The following is a 23,397-nucleotide window of genomic DNA, read 5'->3' as shown; positions in this document are numbered from 1 at the left end:
CGAAGAACTATAGCAATTCTGAAGTGATACATCATGTGTCAGAAACTGATGGGTGGGTAGCGAGGAAGAGAATTGGAATCTGAAAGTTGGGTCTACATTTGAGGAAGAGAAATAGTTTCCTATAAGTGAAAATATTTATTCTCAATCAAGCAATAAAGAAGTCTGCCACTAGGAAGTCCATTTCAGGGAAGGAACGCCATTATTTGGCGTCCAAACAGGATGCTGTGATAAGAAGAAAAAGCTCCAGGTGTGCGTGCAGAACTGATGCTGTCACAGCCCACAGGCTCTGCTTCTGCCTCTGCTGCTCCATCTGCATCCAGCGGGGCCTCCACTGATGGCAGGGAGACAAAGCTGGGTCCAGGCCCTGCATCCAGCGGGGAGCTTCACCCCACTCTGTAGCTGCAGATTCTACTCCAATATGAGAGATTTATTTTTAAACAGAACCATAAGACGGATGGAAGAAGGGGTCTCTGGAGAGGTCACTCTCATCCAACATCCCCGCTGAACAAAAGAGCTCAAGAGATACCTGTTCACCGAATAAAACGCGCGTCTCCCGTATGAGCATCTGAAAGGCGCCGTGTGCTCACACGTAGGGGGAGGCGGTGTCTCGAGGCTGAACTGCTTCCTGGGAACTGTTCCCCTGCATGTGGCGCAGGGAAAGCCCCAGCGGAGGCGGTGAGCATGAGAGAGAAGGCGACCCCCTTGCAACTGCCTGATTCCTTGGCCAGGTGTGTAGGAAGCCACTTGGCTAACCTCGTGGGGAGGGGGCAAAAATGCTGCCCGCAGTACAGGATCAGCAGACTGAGAAAAGAAAAACAAACAAACAAACAAAGAAGGGACTAATGCGGTCTCTCCCTACTGAGATCGCACCCCTCCCCTGATGGGGGTCTGCTCCCGTCGCCCCGATTGGCCTTGGGGGAACGTGCCAGGCTCTGTCAAGCCCAGTCTCTAACCAGCGCGTGTCTCTGTTGGAGAAGCGGCGTGGGCCCTGACGCCGTCGGAATCTTGCAAGAGGATGAAGCGGGCCCGCCGAGTCCGGCTGCGAGGAGCAGGGCTGCCCTCCCTTCGCGGTCACCGGAGGACGTTTCTGTGGTTTGGGGGAGATGCTTGAGTGTTTAGAAGCCACACGAGCACTTTCAACACAGCTCAGCAAGCCTTCGGCGATGGATGCTCGAGCCCAAATCCATCGTCCTCGCCGTGGGTGACACGCAGCTGGCTTTGCAGTAGAGCAGCTGCCCACGGGGTCCCAAACTCCCACAGCCCCGCCAGCCCTAAGTGGCTGGGGGTTGGGGGATGCTGTTTCCACTGCTGGGAGCCCCCCCACCTGACTGCGTGCTGAAAGCACAAAGACCTCCCCTGGGGGCGCCCCGGCCCCCCTCCCCACCACCCTCCCTCTGTTTTAGTTCACGTGCGTTGGGGTGATGTAGGCCTTGGGCAACCAGTGTGTTAGGGTGTCTGGGCTTCCAGGATGAGGAGGTGACCGAAATCGGTCCCATCAGAGCAGATCCCAGGATCTCCGTAGGACTCGCCTAGAGGCATTTACTCTTTTCAGCTGCATTTGAGCCAGTTCTAAGGTCTCCATCTTGCTCCCACGAGGGCAGCCTCCGTGAGAATGAAAGTCGTGCGGAAGAAAGGTGAGAGGGGAGGGAGAGATGGGGAGAGAGAGATGGCGAGAGAGGGAGGGAGGGAGGGAGAGAGATGGAGAGAGGGAGGAGGGGGGAGGGACAGAGAGGGCCCTGGTATCTTTTGAGGTCCTGAATAAAATCCCCATCAGCTCGTCCCGATTGAAGTTTTCAATTGCTTCAGCCCCACTTTTTTTTTTTTTTTATAAAACTTAAGTCAGGGGATTTCCTGCTATCCCCAGCCCCTAAGGGTCCCAGTGCATATGCCCACCAACATCTGACATGTGTCCACTAGGGACCTGTCGCCTTCTTAAAACCCCACCGCCCTTGGGAGGCAGGAGGTAACATGCCTTCGGGTGATTTACGACTCGGTGAGGATGAGTCTCCCAGTGAACTTCCTGAGAGGAGCCTGTCCATGGACCGAGCTTCCTGGGTCCCTGGCTGGGAAAGGAAGAGAAAGCAAATCAAAAGGGAAAGATGGGGGGCGGCGGAGACGGGCTTCCAGGGCAGACCGGCTGCTCGGCGGTCTCCCGGGGGCCTGAACGGGTGGCAGAGAGCCTTCTCCCAGCCCCCTGGCCTGCTTTCTCAGCAGCGTCTGCACCCCGTGATTCTCTCTCAGCGTCTGGGAGTCACAGCACCGCGCGGCGACAGCGGTGCGGGCTGCGGGATCTGAGTTTTAAGTTGTGCAGCCGAACACGGGGAGGTTCTCCAGCGCTCTCCTTGAGACTCTGTGTTTCTGACGGTGATTTCATGACTCCCAAGACGACTCAAGTCGTTTAGGGCACAAATAGGAACCGGGAATGACAGGACGAAGACAAATCGCTTCGCAGCAAAGGACTCTGCTGGCTCACGGTTAGGGGGTGGTGCGGGGGGTCGGGGCCTGGAGCGGCGCGGTCAGGGCTCGAGTCGTCTGCACACTGGCTCTGGCTTTCTCCGTTGCTTATAACTCCCTGGCAGGCTCCTTTCTCGAGATGGTACCGCGTAACTCCAGCACATCCTCCCAAGGGCAGGGAGTCAGAACAGGAGGGGAGAAAGTACTGCTCCTGCAGGACTGCCAGCCCAAGTCTCCAGACCGCACCCCCAAGGCTGGGATTGGAGACTGTGTCTCCCGCTGAGCCAAGGCCAGTGCCCGGACGGACGCTGTGCCGTGCCTGGGCTGGCCACGCTGGTCCCATGGCCCCTGGAAGCCAGGGTGGGCACAACACCATTTAAATTGCATGGGTTTAAGTCAGTGAGCCTCGCGTATGAAATACACCGTGTGGAAACAGCGGGGTGCCGTTTTTGTATGGTGACTTAGCGTGATGATTTTGAGAGGTGTAGAAATACCAAATCCCTGTGCTGTGTAACAGGAACGAACATAGCGTTGCAGGTGAACTGTACTTCACAGCCAACCAGCCAATCAACCAACCAAACAAATTCATAGAAAAAAGAGATCAGATCTGTGGTTCCTGGGGGGCGCTGGGGTGGCGGGTGAGAGGTCAAATTGGATGAAGGCAGACAAACAGCACAAACTCCTGGTTATAAGATAAATTAGTACTAGGGAGGCCATGTCCAACATGATAAATACAATGAATATATAATAGATACAAGTAAAATATAAATATGGATAATAAATGTAATAACACTGCTGTGCATTTTATTTGAAAGTTGTTGAGAGACTAAATCCTCAGAATTTGCATCACAAGGAAAACATTTTTTTCCATTTCTTTAATGGTGTGCGTATTCGAGGTGACGGAAGCCCACAGACCTTACAGTGACAGTCATTGTGTGACGTCAGTCCAATAATTAGGCTGTTCGCCTTGAACGTCTACAGGGCTGTCCGTCAACTGTATTTCAAAACTGGAAGAGAAAATTAAAAAAATAAATTTTACAAATTGAAAAAAGATTTTTGGGAAAAAAAAAAAGGAAAAAAATTTGCCTGAATTTAGTGCGAAGACATGGAGGAATTTTCTAGAGAAAACCAGGTTATTGTTACCAGAAAAAGGGCAAATGAAAGCTGGAGAGAGAAAGCGTTAAGTGTCCAGCACGGGAGTCAGCAGAGCTTCCTGAAAGTTGCACAACCGGGAATAAACCACAAAAGCAGGAATCGCCCTCATGCGCAATGATTAACCAAATGAAATGACATGCACAACGCCGCAAACATGAAGCTAACGCAGGGTTAAGTACTAGAGCTCCCAGTGGGATGTGTGGTTTGAGGCCTTCCTTGTTGGCACGCTCACCTTCTTACTTTCCTTAGTGCTTTCCTGGGGCCATGATGTCAAGGGTCCTCAATAAATGATCATCTGGATCAAACTGCATATGATTTCAGGGATAAGAAGTAGCTACTCAGGGCAGAATCATCACAGAGGACTTCATGGAGGAAGCACACCTTTGACTGAATCTTAAAAAGTAGGAGCAAGTCCGATGGGCCAGAGCGAGCTGGTCAATGATCATGGTTGAACTTCCTGACCATGGTCAATAAATGCTTGTTCAATGAAATGATGATGCAATCAAGTGAACCACCCCTCTGCTGAAACCCGCGCAACAACTATCCACCATCCGCCAGACTAAGGTCAACCCCAGAACCCGGCTTTCAAGGCTCTCCAGCACCTGAGTTAGACTCTCCTCTCCAACGATGCCTCCTTGCATATCAGCCTGTGATGTTTGCCTACTGAACTGAGCCCCGGTTTCCTCATTTTTCAAATGAGGATCTGGCCCGTCTCCGAAAGTCAAGACTGCCGCTGTGCCTGGCACGTGGTAACCGCTTCACAGAAGGAGGGGGTTTTATCATTACCACGAGCAGCAGCCCTCCCAGAGTTAAGCCGTGATCAGCCCCAGCGGTTTCCCAGGCACCCCGTGCTCTCTCGCACTGCCGTCCCGCCGTCTTAAGTCTGCTCAAGAGCAGAGCCTGAGACAAGGGTTAGGTGTGGGCCGGAGGCTGATTGTTGGCGGCAGGTGGAAGGAAAGCAAGGAAGAGGAGGAAGGGAAGGGAGGAAACAACAGTAGAAGGTGTGGCTGTTGATCTGGCTGCCCCTGGGGCACCTGGGGCTCAGCCCTGCAGGGGGCCTCAGCCGGCGGGGGTGGGGGGGCATGTGGAAGACACGCTTTCAGGAGGATGGAGCCTGGGCTGCCCCTGGGAGGCTCACCCCCCCCCCCCCCCGCAGGGCTGAGAAGGCTCTCCGGGTTTGCACAGATCCCCGGGGCAGAGCAGCCGAGTGACTCCCGAGGCAGGAGAGGTGGGGCTCTGCCAGGAGCGTGTGCAGCGACCCTCTGCTTCGGTTCTAGCTGGACTCACAGCGTGGCCAAGCGAAGGCGGCCCCACGGCCAGGGGAACCCCTCCGACCACCCTCCCTCGTGCTGTGCCCTCTGCCCGCGATGGCCTTTCACGTCTTTCTAATCTAGCTGAACTTCGGGTCTTGATTTCAGTATTTCCCCCGAGAACCCGCTCGCCATTCAGTTATACACTTTCTCTTCAGGGTTCCCTGTTCGTTCCTGCACTGTTCGTTCATTCACTCAACAAACATTTGCTGCGTACCCTCCACACGCCTCGCCTTGTTGTAAGCGACGGGGGAACAGCAGCGAATGAAGGGGACCGAGGCCGCCCTGCTGTCACCGAGCTTCGGTCCCGGTGAGACAGACAACAAACAAAATTAAAATGGCCAATATACAATGCATTTGAAAATCCTATCAATGTGTCTAGTGTATAAATGTCTCGCATATCCTATAAATAGATAACATGGGTGCACACATGTGAAGGGTGGAGAGTCAGCGGGGGTGGGGGGCAGGCAGCGTGGCGGTGCCCGGAGGCTCTCTTACAGCTGAGGCCCAGGCGAGGCCCAGGCGCGGAGAGCGAGCAGGGAGGGGGCCCGGCTGCCACTGTGAGCCAGAGTCCACGAGAGGAGGCGGCTGGAGGAGGGGGGAGGGGAGGGGAGGGTGTCCGAACTGTTCCCGGAAAGGCGAGAGTCCGGGGTGGCTGGAACAGAGAGAGCGAGAGGGGACCCGACAGGGGCGAGCGGAGACCTGGGGCAGGTGGGCGGGCGGGGGCGGGCTTCCTGGGAAACACTTCGGCTTTTCCCTCGGGATGGGAGGGGAGCCAGCGGGTGGTTTTGAGCCGAGGAATGACATCTTCAGGCTGATGTTCTGATCACCCCACCGGCCGCACTGGAACCTGAGGGAGAGGAGAGCTGCGGGGAAAGGCGGCCACCGGGAAGCCAGCGGGGAGGGGAGGGCGGCTTGGGCTGGGGGGTGGGGGCCGCCTTGGAGAAGGCTGGGCCCCCGGGCGTGTCCAGAAGGCACTGCCAGTGGAATCTGCTGCAGGACTGGACGTGGGCAGAGACAAATCAAGGAGGTGCCGAGATAGCGGTCTGGGCCGCTGGGGGGATGGTCTGGGCCGCTGAGGGGATGGATGTGCCGCGTGCTGATGTGAACGAGCTTCTGGAGTAAGCGGGCGGTGGGGCGCTCTGTCGCGTGTCACACGGCTCTGTTGCTTCTCACATCTCTGCCTTCTCCCCGAGCAACTAAGGACAGGGGTGTGCCTCTAACGCGTGGTCCTAACATCTGAAACAGGGACCCAGGACCCAGCGCTCAGCGGAGATTCAATCTGCATTTTGTCCATGCCCTTCTCAAGGGTGGAACTGCTCCCTGGGCTTCACATGGGGGCAGAGGGGTCCGGGGGCCCCTGCGCACGACAGGCAGGCAGACTGGGCTCTGGCTCGTCCCGGGACCACGTTGGCAGGGGGAGTCCCACCCACCTCTGGCCAACCTGGGGCGTCTGCTGGGGGGGCCGGCTCGGAGGAGGTGCCAGGGTGCCTCTGTCACCGCAGCTCTGCCGTGTGGCAGCCCCTGTCCCCCGCGGACTGGAAGTGTGCCAGGCTGCCTGGCAGAGGAAGCTCAGAGTCCCCGCCCGGCGCATACCCCAGAGCTCCTCGGTTCTGGCTGATGTTTGCATTCAATTTAAAACGAGAAAGAAGAAGCCGGAGGGAAGGGAGGAGTCCTCAGCAGTTAAACAGCTAGAGCTGGTCACGCCCTCCCCAGCGGAGGAATTTGGCCAGGGGATGCAGAACGGAGTCTCCTCCTCCCCCCGCGCCGGTGTCCCGAAGCAAAGCTGGGCCTAATTACATGCTCTGTCCGCCCCTCCATCTCCCACAAATGCTTTGTGCTGTGGCACCATCTCACAGCCTTGGCCGCATCCTGGCCAGTCTAGCGTCTGACGCCCGTCCCCCGCCTGGCGGTGGAGGGACAGTACCCTCTATCAGGGTGGCGGTCGGCCATCCCTCCACAGCCCCCTCCGGGGCGGGGAAGAGGCCAAAAGCACTTGCAAGCACGGAAGGTGAGAGCCCCCCAGCCCAGGACTCCTCCCAGAGCCGTTTCCCAGCATGCTCCGCTCCTGTGCGCGGAATGTCGCTGGCCGGCAACCAGAGGGGGGTGGGGGGAGCCGGGGGGCCCCGAGGTCCCAGCCGGTCGATGAACACGGATGCTGACACGCCAGCAGATTCCCGTGGGGACAGGGGGGTGTCAACTTGCCTTAATTACATCTTCATCCGACGACCGGCACTCCACGGACTCCAGCAGCTCTGTCACCGTGCCGTCCTCCTCCACAGAGACCACCTTCACGGGCACGGCCACCGTCTTCCCGGTGAGGATGGCTGTGTTCAGGATGTCTGCCTCCTGGAAGATCAAGCACGCCTTTCTGTCACATCCCTCCACGTGCGCAAAGAGCCCCGCCCTCACCCAGGCTCAGCGAGCCTGGGGTTCAGCACGGCGGCCGAGGGGGAGTGCTCTGCCCTCACCCAGACTCCCTCAGCGGGAGCACGATGGGGAAGGGGCGTCGTCGGAGGGGGGCAGAGGGGCGAGTTGTTGATACCGTGTTTGGCAAGCCACACCACGTGCCAGGAACTGTCCTAAGCACTTAATAAATATGGACCTATAAATTCTTACAGCATCCCAACGTGTGATCATATTCGCTCTACTTTGTGCCTGGCACAGAGAGGTTTTGTAACTTGCCCAAGGTCACACAGCTAGGAAATAGTGAAGGTGGGATTTGAACCCAGGAAGTTCAGCTCCTGAGCCCATGTGTTAGCCACCCCAACTGGTCTGAATTCAAGCAAGACGATTCCAACGTAAGCAGTCAGCTGCTGGTCAGAGGAGCAAGGTGTCCTAGAAGGAGATTCGTGTAATAACGTGGGCGGGGGGGTGGAGGCTGTGAGACCCCTCACTCTGCACTCGGTCACCCTGGCTTTCTTTCACTTCCTGTCAATTTTCCAGGCTCGGTGCTGGCCTCTGTACAAGTCTGGATGCTGTGATGACCCCTGTGATGTTCCCACGGCCCCATCCATGTGATACATGCGTGCACAACACACACACGCACACGCACACGCACTCACTCAGACATGCCTTTTGCTCAGCCCAACACCTGCGTCCCTCGGGACGTCCCTGCAGAGACCGTGACAGCCCCTGAGAGCCTGGGGGAGGAGGCACGGCCGCTCCTTTGTGGTCCCTGACACAGTTGCTCTTCTGTTTTTACTCAGTTATTCGGTCCCTTCGTCCCTCTTCTAGGCTGGAAGCTCTGCCCTGCCCCCCAGAGCCCCGTGCACAGCCTGTGGAAGGCGCAGGGAAGGACTCGGCAGGGAGGGACCTGGGATCTGTCATCACCACCGTCATCCCCTTGCTCTGTGTCGCTCGGTCCTCTGGGCATGAGTCCCTCCTCGACACTGGGTGTCTCAGGGGACTTTTCCTGGACACTGAGCAATAATCCTTACTCTGCACCCCTCTCCCCAACACCCCGTGCCTAACTCAGTTACTCTTTGTTTTTGTTTGTTGTGAACCCAGGACCTCGTGCGTGCCAAGCGTGCGCTCAACCTCCGAGCTACACCCTCCCGTCAGTTCCTCTCAGAGCCTGCAGTTTGTGAACTGCTGGGGTCCTGGGAGACCACATGAGCCCGCTTCTCAGAGGAGAACACGGAGCCCCAGGAAGCAGGACTCTCATTCCACCTCATTCCTCTCCGAGGGACTGACTCCCCCCACCCCGTGAAGGTCGAAGTCCCCATATAACCCACAGCCTCTGTATAACGAGACACCGGGCCCCAGCCCGCAGCGGTCTTTGCTCAGTCCCCACTCATCACGTGCCGGCCGGGTTCCTAGGAGGAGTGGTGCCGGCCTGCACGCTGCGCTTCTCCTGGACGTGGGGACCTGCCTGGCCCAGCCTTGGGGCAGCAACAACACGTCTGGGCGGACGCTCGGAGCTGGTCACGGAGGCACTGACACCTCTTAGGGATGGGCTTGCGAGGACCCTCGTCGATCTGATTTTTGTGCAAAATCACACACGCCCGTTTAGCCACACGCCAGGAGAAGGCACGGACGGGTACCATCTTCAGGTTACATAACCGTTTGCCTTATGTTAACCTTCCATTTCTTATGTAAGATCTTACTTTTATTTTGCAGGATGAGGTCCATTTTATAAAGAGCTCATTTGGTTTTAGCCTTTGGATATGATTATATATAATATACACAATAATATTTATTTTTATATAATGATATTATATAAATACATGTGATAATATTTTATATATTATATATATTTCTTGTTCCATTATTTTAATTCTAAAAGACAACACTCTACAGTTTAATGTTTCTGAATTTCAAAATCTCATGCTGTCTGAATACACACAGACGCCCAAATGTCAGAGCAGGCAGACAGCTAGATGTGAGCAGGCAAAGGGGGACGCAGACCACATGGCAGGAATGGGGCAGAAAGGAGGGGCACGGGCCGGATGCAGGGAACCACACACCGTGTGAGCACAAGGGGTCCCCGGGCAGAGAAGGAAAAGCAGGACCCTCCGGGCTGATAAGGGGCCACACCTTTTGGGGTGGTGAGTGGCCTGGAGATGAACAAAGAAAGGTGAGAAAAGGCGGGAATTTCATGTCCAAATGCAACCTTTTGCTTATTATGCTCTCATTTCAATAAAATTAGCCTTGCAGGTCGGAAGTACCCATCACGCACCGACACCAGGACACTTCCGATCCAGACTAAACGAGGACAAAAGTCCCTCCTCCTTTTGGGAAGGTGGAGTTGGGGTGATAATCAGGGAACACGACCCCAGACCCTTCCCTCTTCAATGAATATTCCGCCCATTCATTTTCACACCCTGTGTACCCAACTTGCCAAAGAAACTCAGGGCAGCCGCCCACCTGAGCCTGCCCGCTCTCCTCTGAGAGTGTCCTGTCCATCCGTTAATAAATCCTCACTTTACTTTTTTTAACCACTGCGTCTTGTCTATGAATTCCTTCTGGGATGGGACAAGAACCTGGGACACTGGTTGCATCCACCAGCAACACAAATATCCCATTGCTGATATTTTTTTTCTCCTCTGTGGGCTCCCAGCCTGATTTGGTTTGATTTTGGGTACAAACATAGTAAAAGAGTGAAGGTTCCAAGTCAGAATGTGGTGTTACTTCCTGCTGCCTCTGGGGAGGAAAAAGGCCAGGCAGCCTTTTCTGCTCTGAAGGGCAGGGATCAAAAGGAACTATCCACATTTTGGGAAGAAATGGGAAAATGTATTTTAAGTCTCCGGTCCAAACTGGCCCATCTCAAAGGGGAAAAAAACCAAAACAAAACAATCCAGGGGAGCATTATGATGACGTCTGACACCAGTTTCAGAGAAAACAATTTTGCACATCAATGGTGGAAAAGTAGCGAGCACGTCTGCTCCAACAACATAAGTCAGAAGACTGTAAAACACGCGCACTGTCAGGTCAGCGTCGTGGGAGGCGGCCCCAGGGTAAGTGGGGAGCCGCCGTGAGCCCGCGTGTCTGGGGGTTTGCCTCCGAACGGAACGCCTCGTTCTGCTGGCAGCTTCTGACTGGGGAGGGATGGACTTCCAGGCATTGCCCTGCTTCCTCTGTGCATTTCCAGTTCTTTGACATCGAGAACCTTCTCTTGTGCCTGGTTTGCTTTCTCCAGGAGCTGAGGGGTATGTGGACGGGTCACAAGTCTCCAGACCAGAGCCTTGGCTTGGGTTGACGTGTGATCCTATAAAACCCTTGAAGGCTCAGCTGCCTTGTTGCTGAAGGCAGCTCTTCCCCTTTTCCTGTTGGCCCGTTTCTGTCCCCCTCGAACCTGCAGAGGACCTAGTTACAGGAAGGAGGTCACCAGGCGACTGAGCCTGACTCCTGGCTTGCGCTCTCCTGAATGCGCCCATGCCTCGCCTGGACTGTTCATCCTCTTCCTGGATGAGAAGAAGTAAGAATGAGGAGTCAAGCCGTTTAAGAATGACCTGCTCTCCACCCCGCACTGCCCGCTTAGCATCCCTGCAGGCGGGTCACGGGGACAAGGTAACATCTGAGGAGAGTCAGCCGGTCTGCACGCAGTGGAGATGGCGCAGGACCAAGCTCCTGCCCCAGTGCCTCCTGAGGGTCTCCCCCCTTTTCCCCTTTAAAGCTGTCCTGGCTGAGCAGACTCTTTGGAGTTGGTCTTGGGACATGAGTCCCCCTTCTCCCCAGATCGCTGGCTTTTCTGATGAAGCACCTTTCCTTTCCATCAACACTTGCCTCTCAGTTACTGGCTTTTGAGCAGTGAGCAGCAGAACCTGAGTTTGCTAACACTGCCATGAGCTCACCTCATCACAGCCCCTGAGCCTAGGAAATGAAGACAGACATCTCTTTATAAAGTTCTGTCTCGATTTTTACTGGTAGCTCCATGCTCCCCTTCGGCCACCTGGAAACTCTGTTCTTGCCAGTACGGCCTTCCTGGAGACCTGACAACACAGCCGTGTGACTTCAGGCTCATGAGAGGCTGGGAGGAGGTGAAGCCGGGGAGGAGACGCCGACTGTGTCTTGGGGAAAAGGGACGACCTCGTCAGTGAGGCCACAGAGCCTCTTATTGGGCTGTAACTCATCACTGTCTATTTCAAGGAAACAATAACTGTCCTCATTTTGCTGGAGAAATGATGGCCCACGTCTTAGTTTGGAGAGCCCCTAGAAATAGATGCTGGGACAAGGATTCAAGGGCAATTGATTTGCGAGGTTCAGCAAACTTCAGTAAGAGAGTGGGGAAGTGGTTCAGGGAAGAAGAGGCAGCCAGTGAGAGTGCGTATCATGCCAGTGACCACCAGTCCCCTCCTGCGGGGACTGGTCTATATTATGAAATACATCATGCATTTTGTATATTTCAATATATTGTAACGTATCCTCATATATTTCCTTGCAGGGAAATTATCCAACATACACCTCTGAAAATAATTCCACCGAGGGGCGACGGAGCTGGGGTATTTATACATCAGCTCCCGCAGGCGGCTCCTGGGGGCTGGCCACTCCCTGGCACAGCCAGCCTGCCGCGCGTGCAGGCCAGGCAGCCTTCTACAGTCTCAGCGAGAGCTCCTGGCAGACAGCGGCGCGGAGCTGGTCTGGAGCCCTCTGCTGTGGAATGGTGTCAGGAAACGCGCAGAGCACTGACAGTCTGCCGCTACGTAACTGTGAAACAACTTGTCATGATGGAGGTCTGGCGGGTTGGAACCAAAAATCAGAGTGTTTGTTTGTTTTTTAAAAGAATTTCCTCATGCTTCCCATGTTCCGATGTTCCCTTTGGGTATGAGCACAGCCATTTATTCAAATGCACTCTTGAAACTTAATTTTAAAAGAGGGGAGGGGAAGGAGATGGGTACAGGAAAACATGACATCGGGAGACCTTCGAAAACACGTCCGGAGATGGCTGTGTGCAGTGCCATTCTGCCTTCCCGCCTACCTAACAAAATGCCAATTTTGTTTGAGGCTGTAAAATGCTCCGCTAAAATTATTATATATATTTTTTGACGCCCCTTAATCTGTAACACAGTTCTGGTCCAGGAGATATAAATGGAAGTCACTGGGTGAAGCTTCCAAAGAAGTCTGTTTTTTAAAAAAACTAATTCTGAAGGTTGTTTTGCATTTTCCTTTCTTCCTGCCCACTCTGCACAGATGATCCGGGAGTTGGGGCTGCATCTTGCACCCCCAGAGCTGGAGGATGCTGTTAAGGGCCACACGGTTCAGTGTAGTGCCATAGCTGAGCGCAGGAATGCTCTCCTGGGACTGCCGGGTTCCAGCCCCACTTCTAACACTACCTACTGGGTGACCTCAAGCCATTCACTTAACCCTTGGTGCCCAAATTTTCTCAGCCATACCATGAGGATAAGCGCCGGCCTCTTGCGTTTGCTCTAGGTTTAGGTGGGTCTACAACAGGGTCTGATGCCTAGAAGGCTCCCCCCAAGTGTGTGACAAATGCACAAAGGAGAATGATGACTGTGAGGGAGTGAATAGCATCCCCCAGAGTGCCTGTCCACCTGGAAACTCAGAATATGACCTTATTTGCAGATATAACGAGTTGAAGTGAGGTAGTTCCAGGGTAGGGTGGGCCTTTATCCTATGTCCTCATAGGAAGTGAAAATGCATCTGGAGGCACAGGGAGGATGGCCCCGTGAGGATGGACGCGGAGATGGGCACATCAAGGCTGCCAACACCAGCGGGAGCTGGATGAGGCGGGAAGGCTGCTCCCCGGGAGCCTGCAGAGGGAGCCTGGTCCTCTGGACAACTTGACTGTGGACTTGGGGATTCTTGACTTTTGAGGGAAGAAACTTCCGTTGTTTTAAGCCACCACATGCCAAGGGACTTTGTTACAGCAGGGCCAGGGGACGAGTGCAAGGACTGAGCCCCAGAGAGAAGGAGCTTGCATGCTGGGTGCACCGCAGCACTAGCCTCGGACTGTTCCCTCTGCACACAACTGGAGAGAAGACTAAGGCCCTGCCCACTTACATGTGAAAAGATGCCTGACGTCACCAACTATTAGGGAGACGCAAATCAAAACTGCAACGAGGTAGCACCTCACTCCGGTCAGAATGGCCATTATCAAAAAGTCCACAAGTAATAAATGCTGGAGACGGTGTGGAGAAAAGGGAACCCTCCTACACTGCTGATGGGAATGTAAACTGGTGCAGCCATTGTGGAAAACAGTGTGGAGGGGCCTCAAAAAACTAAAAATAGACTTACCATATCACCCAGCAACCCCACTCTTGGGCATACATCTGGAGAAAACTCCAATTTGAAAAGACACCTGCACCTCAATGTTCACTGCAGCACTATTTACAGTAGCCAAGATGTGGAAACAACCTAAATGTGCATCAACAGATGACTGGATAAAGAAGATGTGGTATATTTATACAATGGAATACTACTCAGCCATGAAAAAGAATGAAGTACTGCCATTTGCAGCCATGTGGATGGACCTAGAAATGATCATACTAAGTGAAGTGAGTCAGACAGAGAAAGACAAATATCACATGATGTCACTTACATAAGGAATCTAAAATATGAGACAAATGAACTTATTTATAAAACAGAAAGAGACTCACAGACACAGAAAACAAACTTACGGTTACCAAAGGGGGAAGCGTGGGGAGGGACAAATTAGGAGTTTGGGATTTGCAGATACAAACTACTGTATATAAAACAGATAAACAACAAGGTCCTACTGTAGAGCACAGGGAACTCTATTCAGTAGCTTGTAATAACGTATACTGAAAAAGAACATATATAAATGTATGACTGAGTCACTGTGCTGAATACCAGAAACTAACACAACATGGCAAATCAACTAAACCTCAACAAATTTAAAAAAAGATCCTGCCTATTTAATCCCTTTCCCCTGCCTCTCTTCCTTCCTTCCTTCCTTCCTTCTTTCCTTCCTTCCTTCCTTCCTTCCTTCCTTTCTTTCTTTCTTTCTTTCTTTCTTTCTTTCTTTCTTTCTTTCTTTCTTTCTTTCTTTCTTTCTTTCTTTCTTTCTTTCTTTCTTTCTTTCTTTCTTTCTTTTCTCTTCCTTCCTTCCTTCCTTCCTTCCTTCCTTCCTTCCTTCCTTCCTTCCTTCCTCCCTTCCTTCCTCCCTTCCTTCCTTCCTTCCTTCTTTACGAGCTGTTACTCACAGATAATCACAATCTTATCTGACACGACCTGGAAGGGAAAAAAACCCTCATCATTTTTCACAGGTCTGAGGCTGAAAGGAGTAAGTTAAATTGCTTATTGCCTCTAATGAGGAAAAAAAAAAAAACCCAGTTTTTGGCCTTAAACATCACTGTGGCTTCTTTGGAGATCATTTTAATATGTGGTTCTGAGATGATTCCACAGAAGTTAAACTTGATGATAAGGGTGGAAAAAAACAGAATAAACAGAGGGTCTGCTGCATCCCCTGGTTCCTCTCTAGACAAAAGCATCGCGGACGAAGCTTCGAGCAGCCCACCGCCGGAGGCGGGCAGAAGGGCAAACCTCCCGCAAAACAGATAAAACAAAGCACCGCCCTCGGCCGTGATGCCGGAGGCCAGGGCTGGGGCGGCCCTCGTGAACGCGGAGGTGTGCCTCACCAAGGCGGCACAAGGTCCAGTGCCCTTACCGTCCAGGCAGGGTGTTTCCCATCTCTTAACTCAGTGCGAGAGAATTTGAAAGACGGGCGTTACGAGGAGGCGGATGTGCAAGTTCGCTGGCGCACTAAGCTTGATTTCACCCAAATTTGCACAAAGACAGCACTTCCTATGGGGGCTCGTGAGGACAAAAGACGAGGGCATGAATGCTCCAACACACAGGATTTGGGTGAAATGAACTAGATTTCATGCTAATGTTTTTAAAGGAAGATAAAGAGTTACTGGGATGGACAGCTTTTGTTTTCGCCTGTCCCAGCTCCTTCTGCAAAACGGGACATCAGTTTGCCTTCGGGGAAACCGCCCCCCCCCCCCCCCCGCCCTCCTTAGGACTGAAAGTCCCAGGAGCCCTCTCCCCGGTCAGAGCAGCCAGGCGTCTCCGGTGCTTACGACAGTCAGGCTCTCTTACCTGGGATTTGAATTCAAGGACAGTGAGGCAGGAGCCACGACGGCTTGGATTTCGTTCGTCCCCCTGGTGGCACCTGGAAAAGCCTGTCCTCTTATCTGACACTCATTTGCACTGAGCTCCTGGTTCTGCCCTATTTTAGCCAGTCTCTCAGAGGGTCTGTATTCATTCAATAAAATCCTTTTTAGAGGGTAGAGCTTATGTCCAGGGTCCTCACCACACACGCTAGTAATAACAACAGTGACCGTCATGATAGAGGTGGCTCTGGGGGATGACGGACGCGTCCATGGCCTTGCCGGCGGCGCCGGCCTCATCGATGTGTAGCCGTCCAGTCGTACACATTAAATACGTGCACTGTTTCATACGTCAGCCATCCCTCAAAAGTAGTTTGAGAAAAACCACAAACAGAATCAACGTCTTTTGCTTTCAGAGATTCCTAATTAATAAAGCTGCCCAGAGACTAGTTAGACGAAAGCACGTTGCTTTATAGGTTTCCTTCCAATATTCCTTGAGAAATAGCCTTTGAATTTCTTGAACAATGGTCACTCTCAGCTGACCAGTTTGCAAACTGCATATTGCATTGGTCTGAATTTGCCCCCAAAAGGGGCCTGAGACAGGGCTCTGGGAGGAGGTGACTGATCTACAGTGAGTGGGAGTTGGGGAGGGAGGTGTGGGAAGCGGCCGAGGAGGAGAAGCTAACAGCTGGACATGCTGGCCAGCCAGCTGTGGGCAGAGGGCCGCGGGATTCTGCAGAGGCCTGGGCTCCCACAGCTGGCTGGCTGCAGGCTGGAAGCATGTGTCCCCCGGGGCTGTGAACTCCACGCTTGGGGACAGGCTCCCAGGATGCCAGGGAAGCCCTGCGCCTATCTCCAGGGAGTTGTCCGAATGACTCGAGGGGGGACTGGGTCAGGGGACTGCCCAGAGGAGGGCTGAGGGCACGTGACAGGGCACCAGAGACAGAGTTCCAGAGAGGGACTCAGGTGTTACAAAGTTGCTCCCATGTCAGGAGAGAAATTTCCCACGATAAACTCTGGACAAGCGTTTTCCTTAATTTTTTAAAAATGAAACACAGCTGGACATTCTCATTTGCACAGAAATTATGTGGCCAGAAATCACACTAATTTAAACAGCAAGTTTCAGAGGTAAGACTTCCTCACGTGTCTGCTTATAACCCTTGGAGAGACTAAAATGCTCACTTCATAATTCCTCATCAAATGCTTCGTTGAATCGAAGACACAAACATGGCGGCATCCCCTACAGGGCTCGAGGAGACGAAGGGTTCGCACACCCTGGATCCAGGACTCACGCTGACAGCTCAGATGCTACTTGGGAAGCTAACACTGCACGTTTGGGAACGCAGTTAACATCTACCTACAGTTTGCAACATTCTTACTCTCTTCCTGATACTTCTGCAACTTCCTGTATTGCTAATAAATTTGTTTTTTAAAAAAATAGAAGTAAGCCAGAAAAAAAAAAAAAAGAAAAATACCATATGATATCATTCAAATGTGGAATCTAAAGAAAAAAAAGGAAAAGAAAAGAAAAAGAAAAAAGAAGACACTAATGAACTCATTGCAGACATAGTAAACAACCTTATGGTTACCAGGGGAAAGGGGCTGGGGAGGGATAAATTCGGGAGTTTGAGATTTGCAAATGTTAGCCACTTTACATAAAAATAGATAAATAAACAAGTTTCTTCTGTAGAGCACATGGAACTATATTCAATATCTTGTGATAATCTTTAATGAAAAAGAATGTGGAAACGAAAAAAAAAATGTACTCCATTTCTTACCATATTTACCCATTCTTCAAAATACTTCGGAAATAATGTTCGGTTTTGAGAAACACCGTGTGAGGCAAGGAGCTTTGTTGCAGACAACAGAATCCACTGCAGCTCATTTCAGCCGAAAGGGATCTGTCGAGCATGGACCGAGCCCCGCACTGTCGACAGAGCCGAAGGAAGAGACCCCAGCCCGCCTCCCAAGCTCTATGCCAGGAGCCACAGAATGGGCCCACCATGGACTCGCTGCTTCTGCCATGGCTAGGAAGCTGATACATCAGGCGGATTGTTCTAGAATCTCGCAGCCTCTCCCCAGATCTCAGGCAGCCAAACCAACGCCCACATCCTTCCTCTTCCCCACGTGGGAAGCAAAGCCTCACAGGTGCATCCAGCTGGCAGAGACCACGTCACAAGCCTGAACCCTCACAGGCACACTGCGCTCTCTCGGGGGGGGGGGGGACGACGGACGGCACAAAGTAGAGTTTTGGAATTTACCTGGAGAAGGTGAGATTTACACTGTGGGGAGCTACAGAAATGCAGAGAGGACACCTCTGGGGCAGCTGCAAATGACAGCTTTCCACTACACAGATCAGCTCTACGTGTGCTGTTATTACCCTGATGTTAAAATCAGGCATATTCTGTTAAGTCTGTTAAAGCTCTTATATTAAAATTTTATAGTAGCGGCATTATTCACCCTCTGCTCTTAATGCCACCTCCAATGACACAAACAAATAGCAGACTGAATTCTAGGACATTAAACGGCAAAGGGGTATAAGAAGCTAAAATTTAGGTTTCATACTAAAATAAATACACAGCTGAGTTAAAGATGGATGCCCACATTAGGGATAAAAGTGATTTTTACCCCTCCTGCGAAAATATATCCTATTCAAAAGTGACGTTTAAAATGTGAGAGAGGAGGAAACCCTAAAACACCAGTGTGGCATGGGTACCAGCCAATCAGAAGAGAGGCCTGGCCAGCCTGGCTGGACATTGGTGGGTATGCCACGCAGGCAAATCCAGCTTATGCCAGGAAAAGGCAGGCTCAGCAAATATGCCATTTGCTTCTCCACATTTTCCGTCTTTTCTACCCTTGCAGATCGGTAGAGCCGTGTGAACACTTCCAGCCACTGCAATGTGAAGGTCAACGTTGTGTTCTACTTCTGGGCTGAGGAGGTAAAGCTTTCACGCACCATTATCCATCCTTCCTCACCACCTTCCTTGGTCACTGAGGAGCCTGCATGTTCCAGATGGAGCGGCTCCAAGATGGTAGAGCCTGTTAGACCCAAATCAGTGTATGGAGAAGAGCTTCCTGCTGGCACACATAGGACATGAAGCAGGAGCGGTAAAAATGCTTTCCTTGTCTTAAGGCAATGAGAGATGTTGGAGCTGTTTGTTACTACACGTTACCTAATCCACCCTGACTAATACACAACACTGTCCAACTTCAGTTTCCAAAAATATATATATTCACTGAGTTCTAGACTCTGCCCCAAGCCAAAGTAGATGACTCAGGTTTGGAAACTCGACACTCCTGGTTGACTGCCCTGATTTCTGCTGAAATGAGCCTGGGCAGACCCAGCCCAAGTCAGTGTGAGGACCATACATCTCTGCAGCTCTTTCTGCACGTGATTCCTTCGCTGTGGTTCATTTCTTAAATCTTTTCAATTCACTTCTCAACAAAGACCAATGACCTAATGAATAGAATAATGGCTCATCACCCTGTCTTTGACTTTTGCTTGTTTGGCCAAGATCTGTTATTCCAGCCCCGCACGCCTGCAGCCCTGAGGAATACCAAACACGCCAACGACGAACGAATTTCTCATTCACACCACATTAAACAGGAGAGCCATTAGATGACCACAGAAATACTCCTCATTAGCAATAAGGCTGCATCACTATAAATAACCTCTCTGCTTCTTTTAATCAGCGGAGGCATCAATCAGTTCGGCACCTGCGTCGCAAACAAATTTACAAATCACTGTTTTTCTTAAAGGTACATCAGCCTTTGGGTTTAAAGGCCATGGCGTGGTATGGAGAGTTATTTTAGCAGCCATATTGGGTAAAATAAAGCTATTCTTCCTCCCGTGGGGAGGGGGGGCTGGGTCACACTGCAGAGCGCACAGGAGGCTGGCGGTCTGCTCATGTCTTCTCCCGGGTACGCTGTCTTCTGGAAGCTTCTGAGACACGAACCCCATGCACGGTGAGCTTACTCTTTTATGTGAATTTAAAAATCTTACGGAGGGTACACAACCTCATTGTTAAAATACCATAAAATGCCATGAAAGGCCATCCCACCCTTCCCTACCCCCATTTCTGTTCCTCTCTGATGACCACTTCCAACTCTTCTACTGCGTACTGACGGCTTTTTTTTTTTTTCATATTTAAATATCTAAATACCACGCTACATTTACTTTCTTTTTTTACTGGAGGGACTGGAGCTCGAACCCAGGACCTTGTACAGTGAAGCATGTGCTCTGCCACTGAGCACTGCCCTCCCCCTCTACTTTCTTAATACAGGAGGTGTAGATATTGATCTGCTGATTTTCTGGGATGACAGATGAAATCGTGTCTCTCCCTCCAGGGTCTCCCGTCCCAGTCAAGGCAACGAGAGTCCCGTTGTGGTTCCACTGGTGGTGGTCTTGATCATTTTGAGCAAACACACCTCTAATCAGGAGACAATGTATTGATGCCCGAGTGGCTTCAGAGGATGTCTGCCCATCTCTTGACCCTCTTCCGAGGCAGAGCTGGAGTCTAGTGACCCTCCCCCTCCAACACGGGCTGCTTCAGTGACTCAGGCCTCAGGCTTCCAAGGCAGTGGAAGCGGCGCTGTGGTATTTCTGGGGCTGGGTCGTCCAAGGCGATGTGCCTCCCACCCGCCGTTCTCCCTGGGGACGCTTGCTCCTGGAAGGCAGCCGCCGTGCTGTGAGGAAGCCCAGGTCCCGTCGTGCGAGCGGTCTGGTCGACAGTGGCAGCTGAATCCCAGCATTGACCCACCGGATACATCAGCGAGAAAGCCTTCGGGAGGGCTCTCCCACCTGAGCGGGGAGCCAGTCGGCTCCCAGAACCAGGACAGAAAACTAATACACGCAACAATCACGGTCACATTACAACACAACCTGTGTTTCCTTACCCGGCGGGAGGCGACCCAGATCCCACACGCACGTTACGAAGTGCAGCTGTTAACATGGCTTACTCGCCCCTCTGCCCTTTCTCCCACGTTGACCTCCCAACATTTCCCACTTCCGACTTCCGCGTTCATCCTCGCGAGGCGGGCAGAGCGCCTGCACTGTGTCCTGACACACAGCGAAGCCTCCCGTGCTCGGTACAAAGGCTGAGCGTGAAAGCTGGAGACCGGCGGCGGGGCCGCTGCACATTCACAAATATCGCTCACTGCAGAGCGGGGGGGCTCTGTCTGGACACGACTGATGTTTGGGGCCAGAAAATTCTTTGTTCCCAGACAATTCTCTGCACTTTATATATTTAGCCGCATCCCTGGACTCAGCACACGCAATGCCAGCATCGTCCCCTGTTGTGACAACCAAGAATGTCTCCAGACGTCACCCAGGGCCGCCCCAGCGGAGAACCAGCATGGTAGGGCTGACCAGTACCCGGGGGTCCCTTTCCTTTTATTCTGATATTTACGTATCCTGGGGTTACCGACTGCCTGTCTCTCCTGCTGTCTTTCACAATTTACCTGTATCAGAACCTTAATTATCATCAAGCTCTTTACTGACCACTCTGTTCCCCTGGGTTTCTTCCCAGCAGAACCCTCCGTGCTCCAGCTGGTACCTTCTCCAAGCATACTGCATACATGTAACCTGGGGACTTTCCTTTATTAGATTCAGGGGCTGTTTTGATAAATATATGCACCAAGGGATGGGAGGAATTTTTTAAATGCAGAGGCAGGGGGAGGAGAATCCTTGATCTTCTTCATGCCAGCAGCAAGTACAGACTCCACGGTGTACAGGGTTTTGTGCGGCTAGGGCCGGCTGTGTGCAGTAGACGTGCCCTTGAAAACAGAATATAAATATATTTTAAAAATCACGATTTTCGTACCTGCAGAGCTTGTTATTAAAGATGATCCTAACATGGTAAGTGCGAGGCCCCACTCAAAGGCCACGTCTTTCTTAATCTCTCCAGTGTTATTGTTTATAGTTCTTTGCAGAGGTTATAGGAAATAAACTGTGTGTGGAGGCAGCAGAGCACAGAGTGCAGAGTGTCGGTGCTGGTTCTGGTCCGTGCTCAAGGCATAGAGATTTTGGTTGTCATTATCTGTTTTTGGAACAGCTTTGTTGAGATGTAATTCACACATCACCTGGCTCACCCATTTAAAGTTTTTAATATATTCACAGGTACATGGAAACCATCCCCACGGTCAGTTTTGAAAATATTTGTCACCTCCAAAAGGAACCCTGATTCCTGTAGCTCCCCATCCCCAACTCTAAACGAGTACTCATCCACCTCCTGTCTCTTTGCATTTCCCTGCACAGGAATTCAATTGTGCAACATGTGATCTTTTGTGACCAGCTTCTTTTACAGAGCACCAAGGTTCACCCATGGTGTAGCATGTATTAGTCCCCCCTTCCTTTCATGGCTGAGTAATATTCCTCAAGGCCTGGGGTTTTCATGTCTTCCATTTTGCAAAACTTACTTCTGAAGCTGTTCAAATTAGGGCTCTCTGGACTGGACCCAGTCACGGATGCGCATTGCTTGGATTGTATAGACATAATTCTTTTTCACTGATTGAGGCACAACATTAAAAAATTGGGAGACAGGCAGAAATCTGGATTTCTGCTTTTGTCTTGAAAAAAGCAGAAGTTCAGGCAGTTCTGGGGCCTCATTCAGTGGACACGGCGCAGTGACCTCTCTCCGTCTCACCAAATTCCACTTGTCCTTTGTACAACGTGCCTGGCCATGGGAGGCTTTGTATCTGGGGTCCCTCGTTTAAATGTCAAATGTTTGAGATGACTGGCGTCGTATGCATAATTCAGGAGCCCAGCCCCACCCACTAAAGCGAAAACGTGGACGAAAACGTGGACGAAAACGTGGAAGACACAGGGGTGAGCACTCAACCTCACTTACAACACTTTCTTTAAAGCACGGTAGTCTGTGTCAGAAATTATAGACCCGGTGATTCATCGCCTTCCCTGATAAGGAAAGTCTGACACATGACAAAAATGTTGTTGCGTGCACTCAACACAGATCAAAGAGTGACAACTCGGGATGTCGACGAGGGTTCTTGTAAGAAACTCAGACTTCCTTCATAGCCCCCAAAGAGCAATTCCGTGAAACTGGGCATGAATATTTAATTTACGTCTGTTGGTAGACTCCTCTCACGGTTGCCAAGTATTTGCTCTTTGAAACTGGGGGGAGTTTTTGCCTGTGGCCTTTCACTAAATCAGTCGTCAGACCCTTTTCTCTAGCACCACAGAAAAAAAAAACGCATGTCAAATTGTCAAAGGCGACGGAATTCTCCGTAGGCTGAGGCCTGCTGGTTTTAGGAGACAAGGAATAGAGCTCAGTTGGTGTGGAAGGGACAGGCAAAATTAAGAACCGTGAAAGGGCTGCTCCCAGACTTCCCGGCACTAAATGGGTGCGCCTAGAAGGGCGTCTTGTTTAGAACCTCAGCCCGCCAGGGGGCCTGGAAGTGGCTCTCAGTGCTGTCACTGACCTGCAAGCCACAGGGCTTTCAGCAAAGCTCATTGGTGGGGCTCAGAGCCCAGTGTTAATTACGTATGCCAGTGAGGATTCAGTGGTGGGGCTAGTTTGAAATGGTGCAAAAGTGCAAAAGTCATCGGCAGTTTGGCCCCGGAATACACTATGTACTTTTTCTTTCTTCCACCAGAAACTTCTTACCTATGTTTCTCTTCATGCAATGTAACAGTGAATTTGCATGCCTTTGCATTCGAGCCCTGGCTAGTTAGGATGAGGGAGGATGCAGCGAAGATTATTCTGGGGGGCAGGGAAAAGGCCACTTGGGAATTTAAATTGGCCACAGTCACCCATGCACTGACTTCAGCCCCGTGACGTCCTGGCCTCTCCTGCCCTTTCCTGGTGGTGGCGGTGGTGGCTGCAACCTTTGAGAGGAACAAAATCAGTATTCTTTGCTGCTCCCCCAGCCTGAACCTTTACATCACCCAGTGTCTTCTCGGTACATAAGCCTCTGATTCAGTGCCT

The 23,397-nt window shown here is 51.8% G+C and overlaps 1 protein-coding gene across 1 annotated transcript in view; it reads right to left on the bottom strand.

The window, feature by feature from the left end:
• Positions 1-23,397, bottom strand: part of TMEM132D (transmembrane protein 132D) — a 529,280-nt gene that overhangs the window by 52,772 nt on the left and 453,111 nt on the right. Inside the window, exon 5 of the mRNA XM_074356215.1 lies at positions 7,125-7,268. Within this exon, the coding sequence (XP_074212316.1) occupies positions 7,125-7,268 (144 nt within the window). The remainder of the gene's footprint in view (positions 1-7,124; positions 7,269-23,397) is intronic.

Source organism: Camelus bactrianus, chromosome 32 (genome assembly GCF_048773025.1).
Source record: "Camelus bactrianus isolate YW-2024 breed Bactrian camel chromosome 32, ASM4877302v1, whole genome shotgun sequence".
NCBI classification, from domain to species: Eukaryota; Metazoa; Chordata; class Mammalia; order Artiodactyla; family Camelidae; genus Camelus; species Camelus bactrianus.
This window is presented reverse-complemented; position numbering and strand designations above follow the sequence as displayed.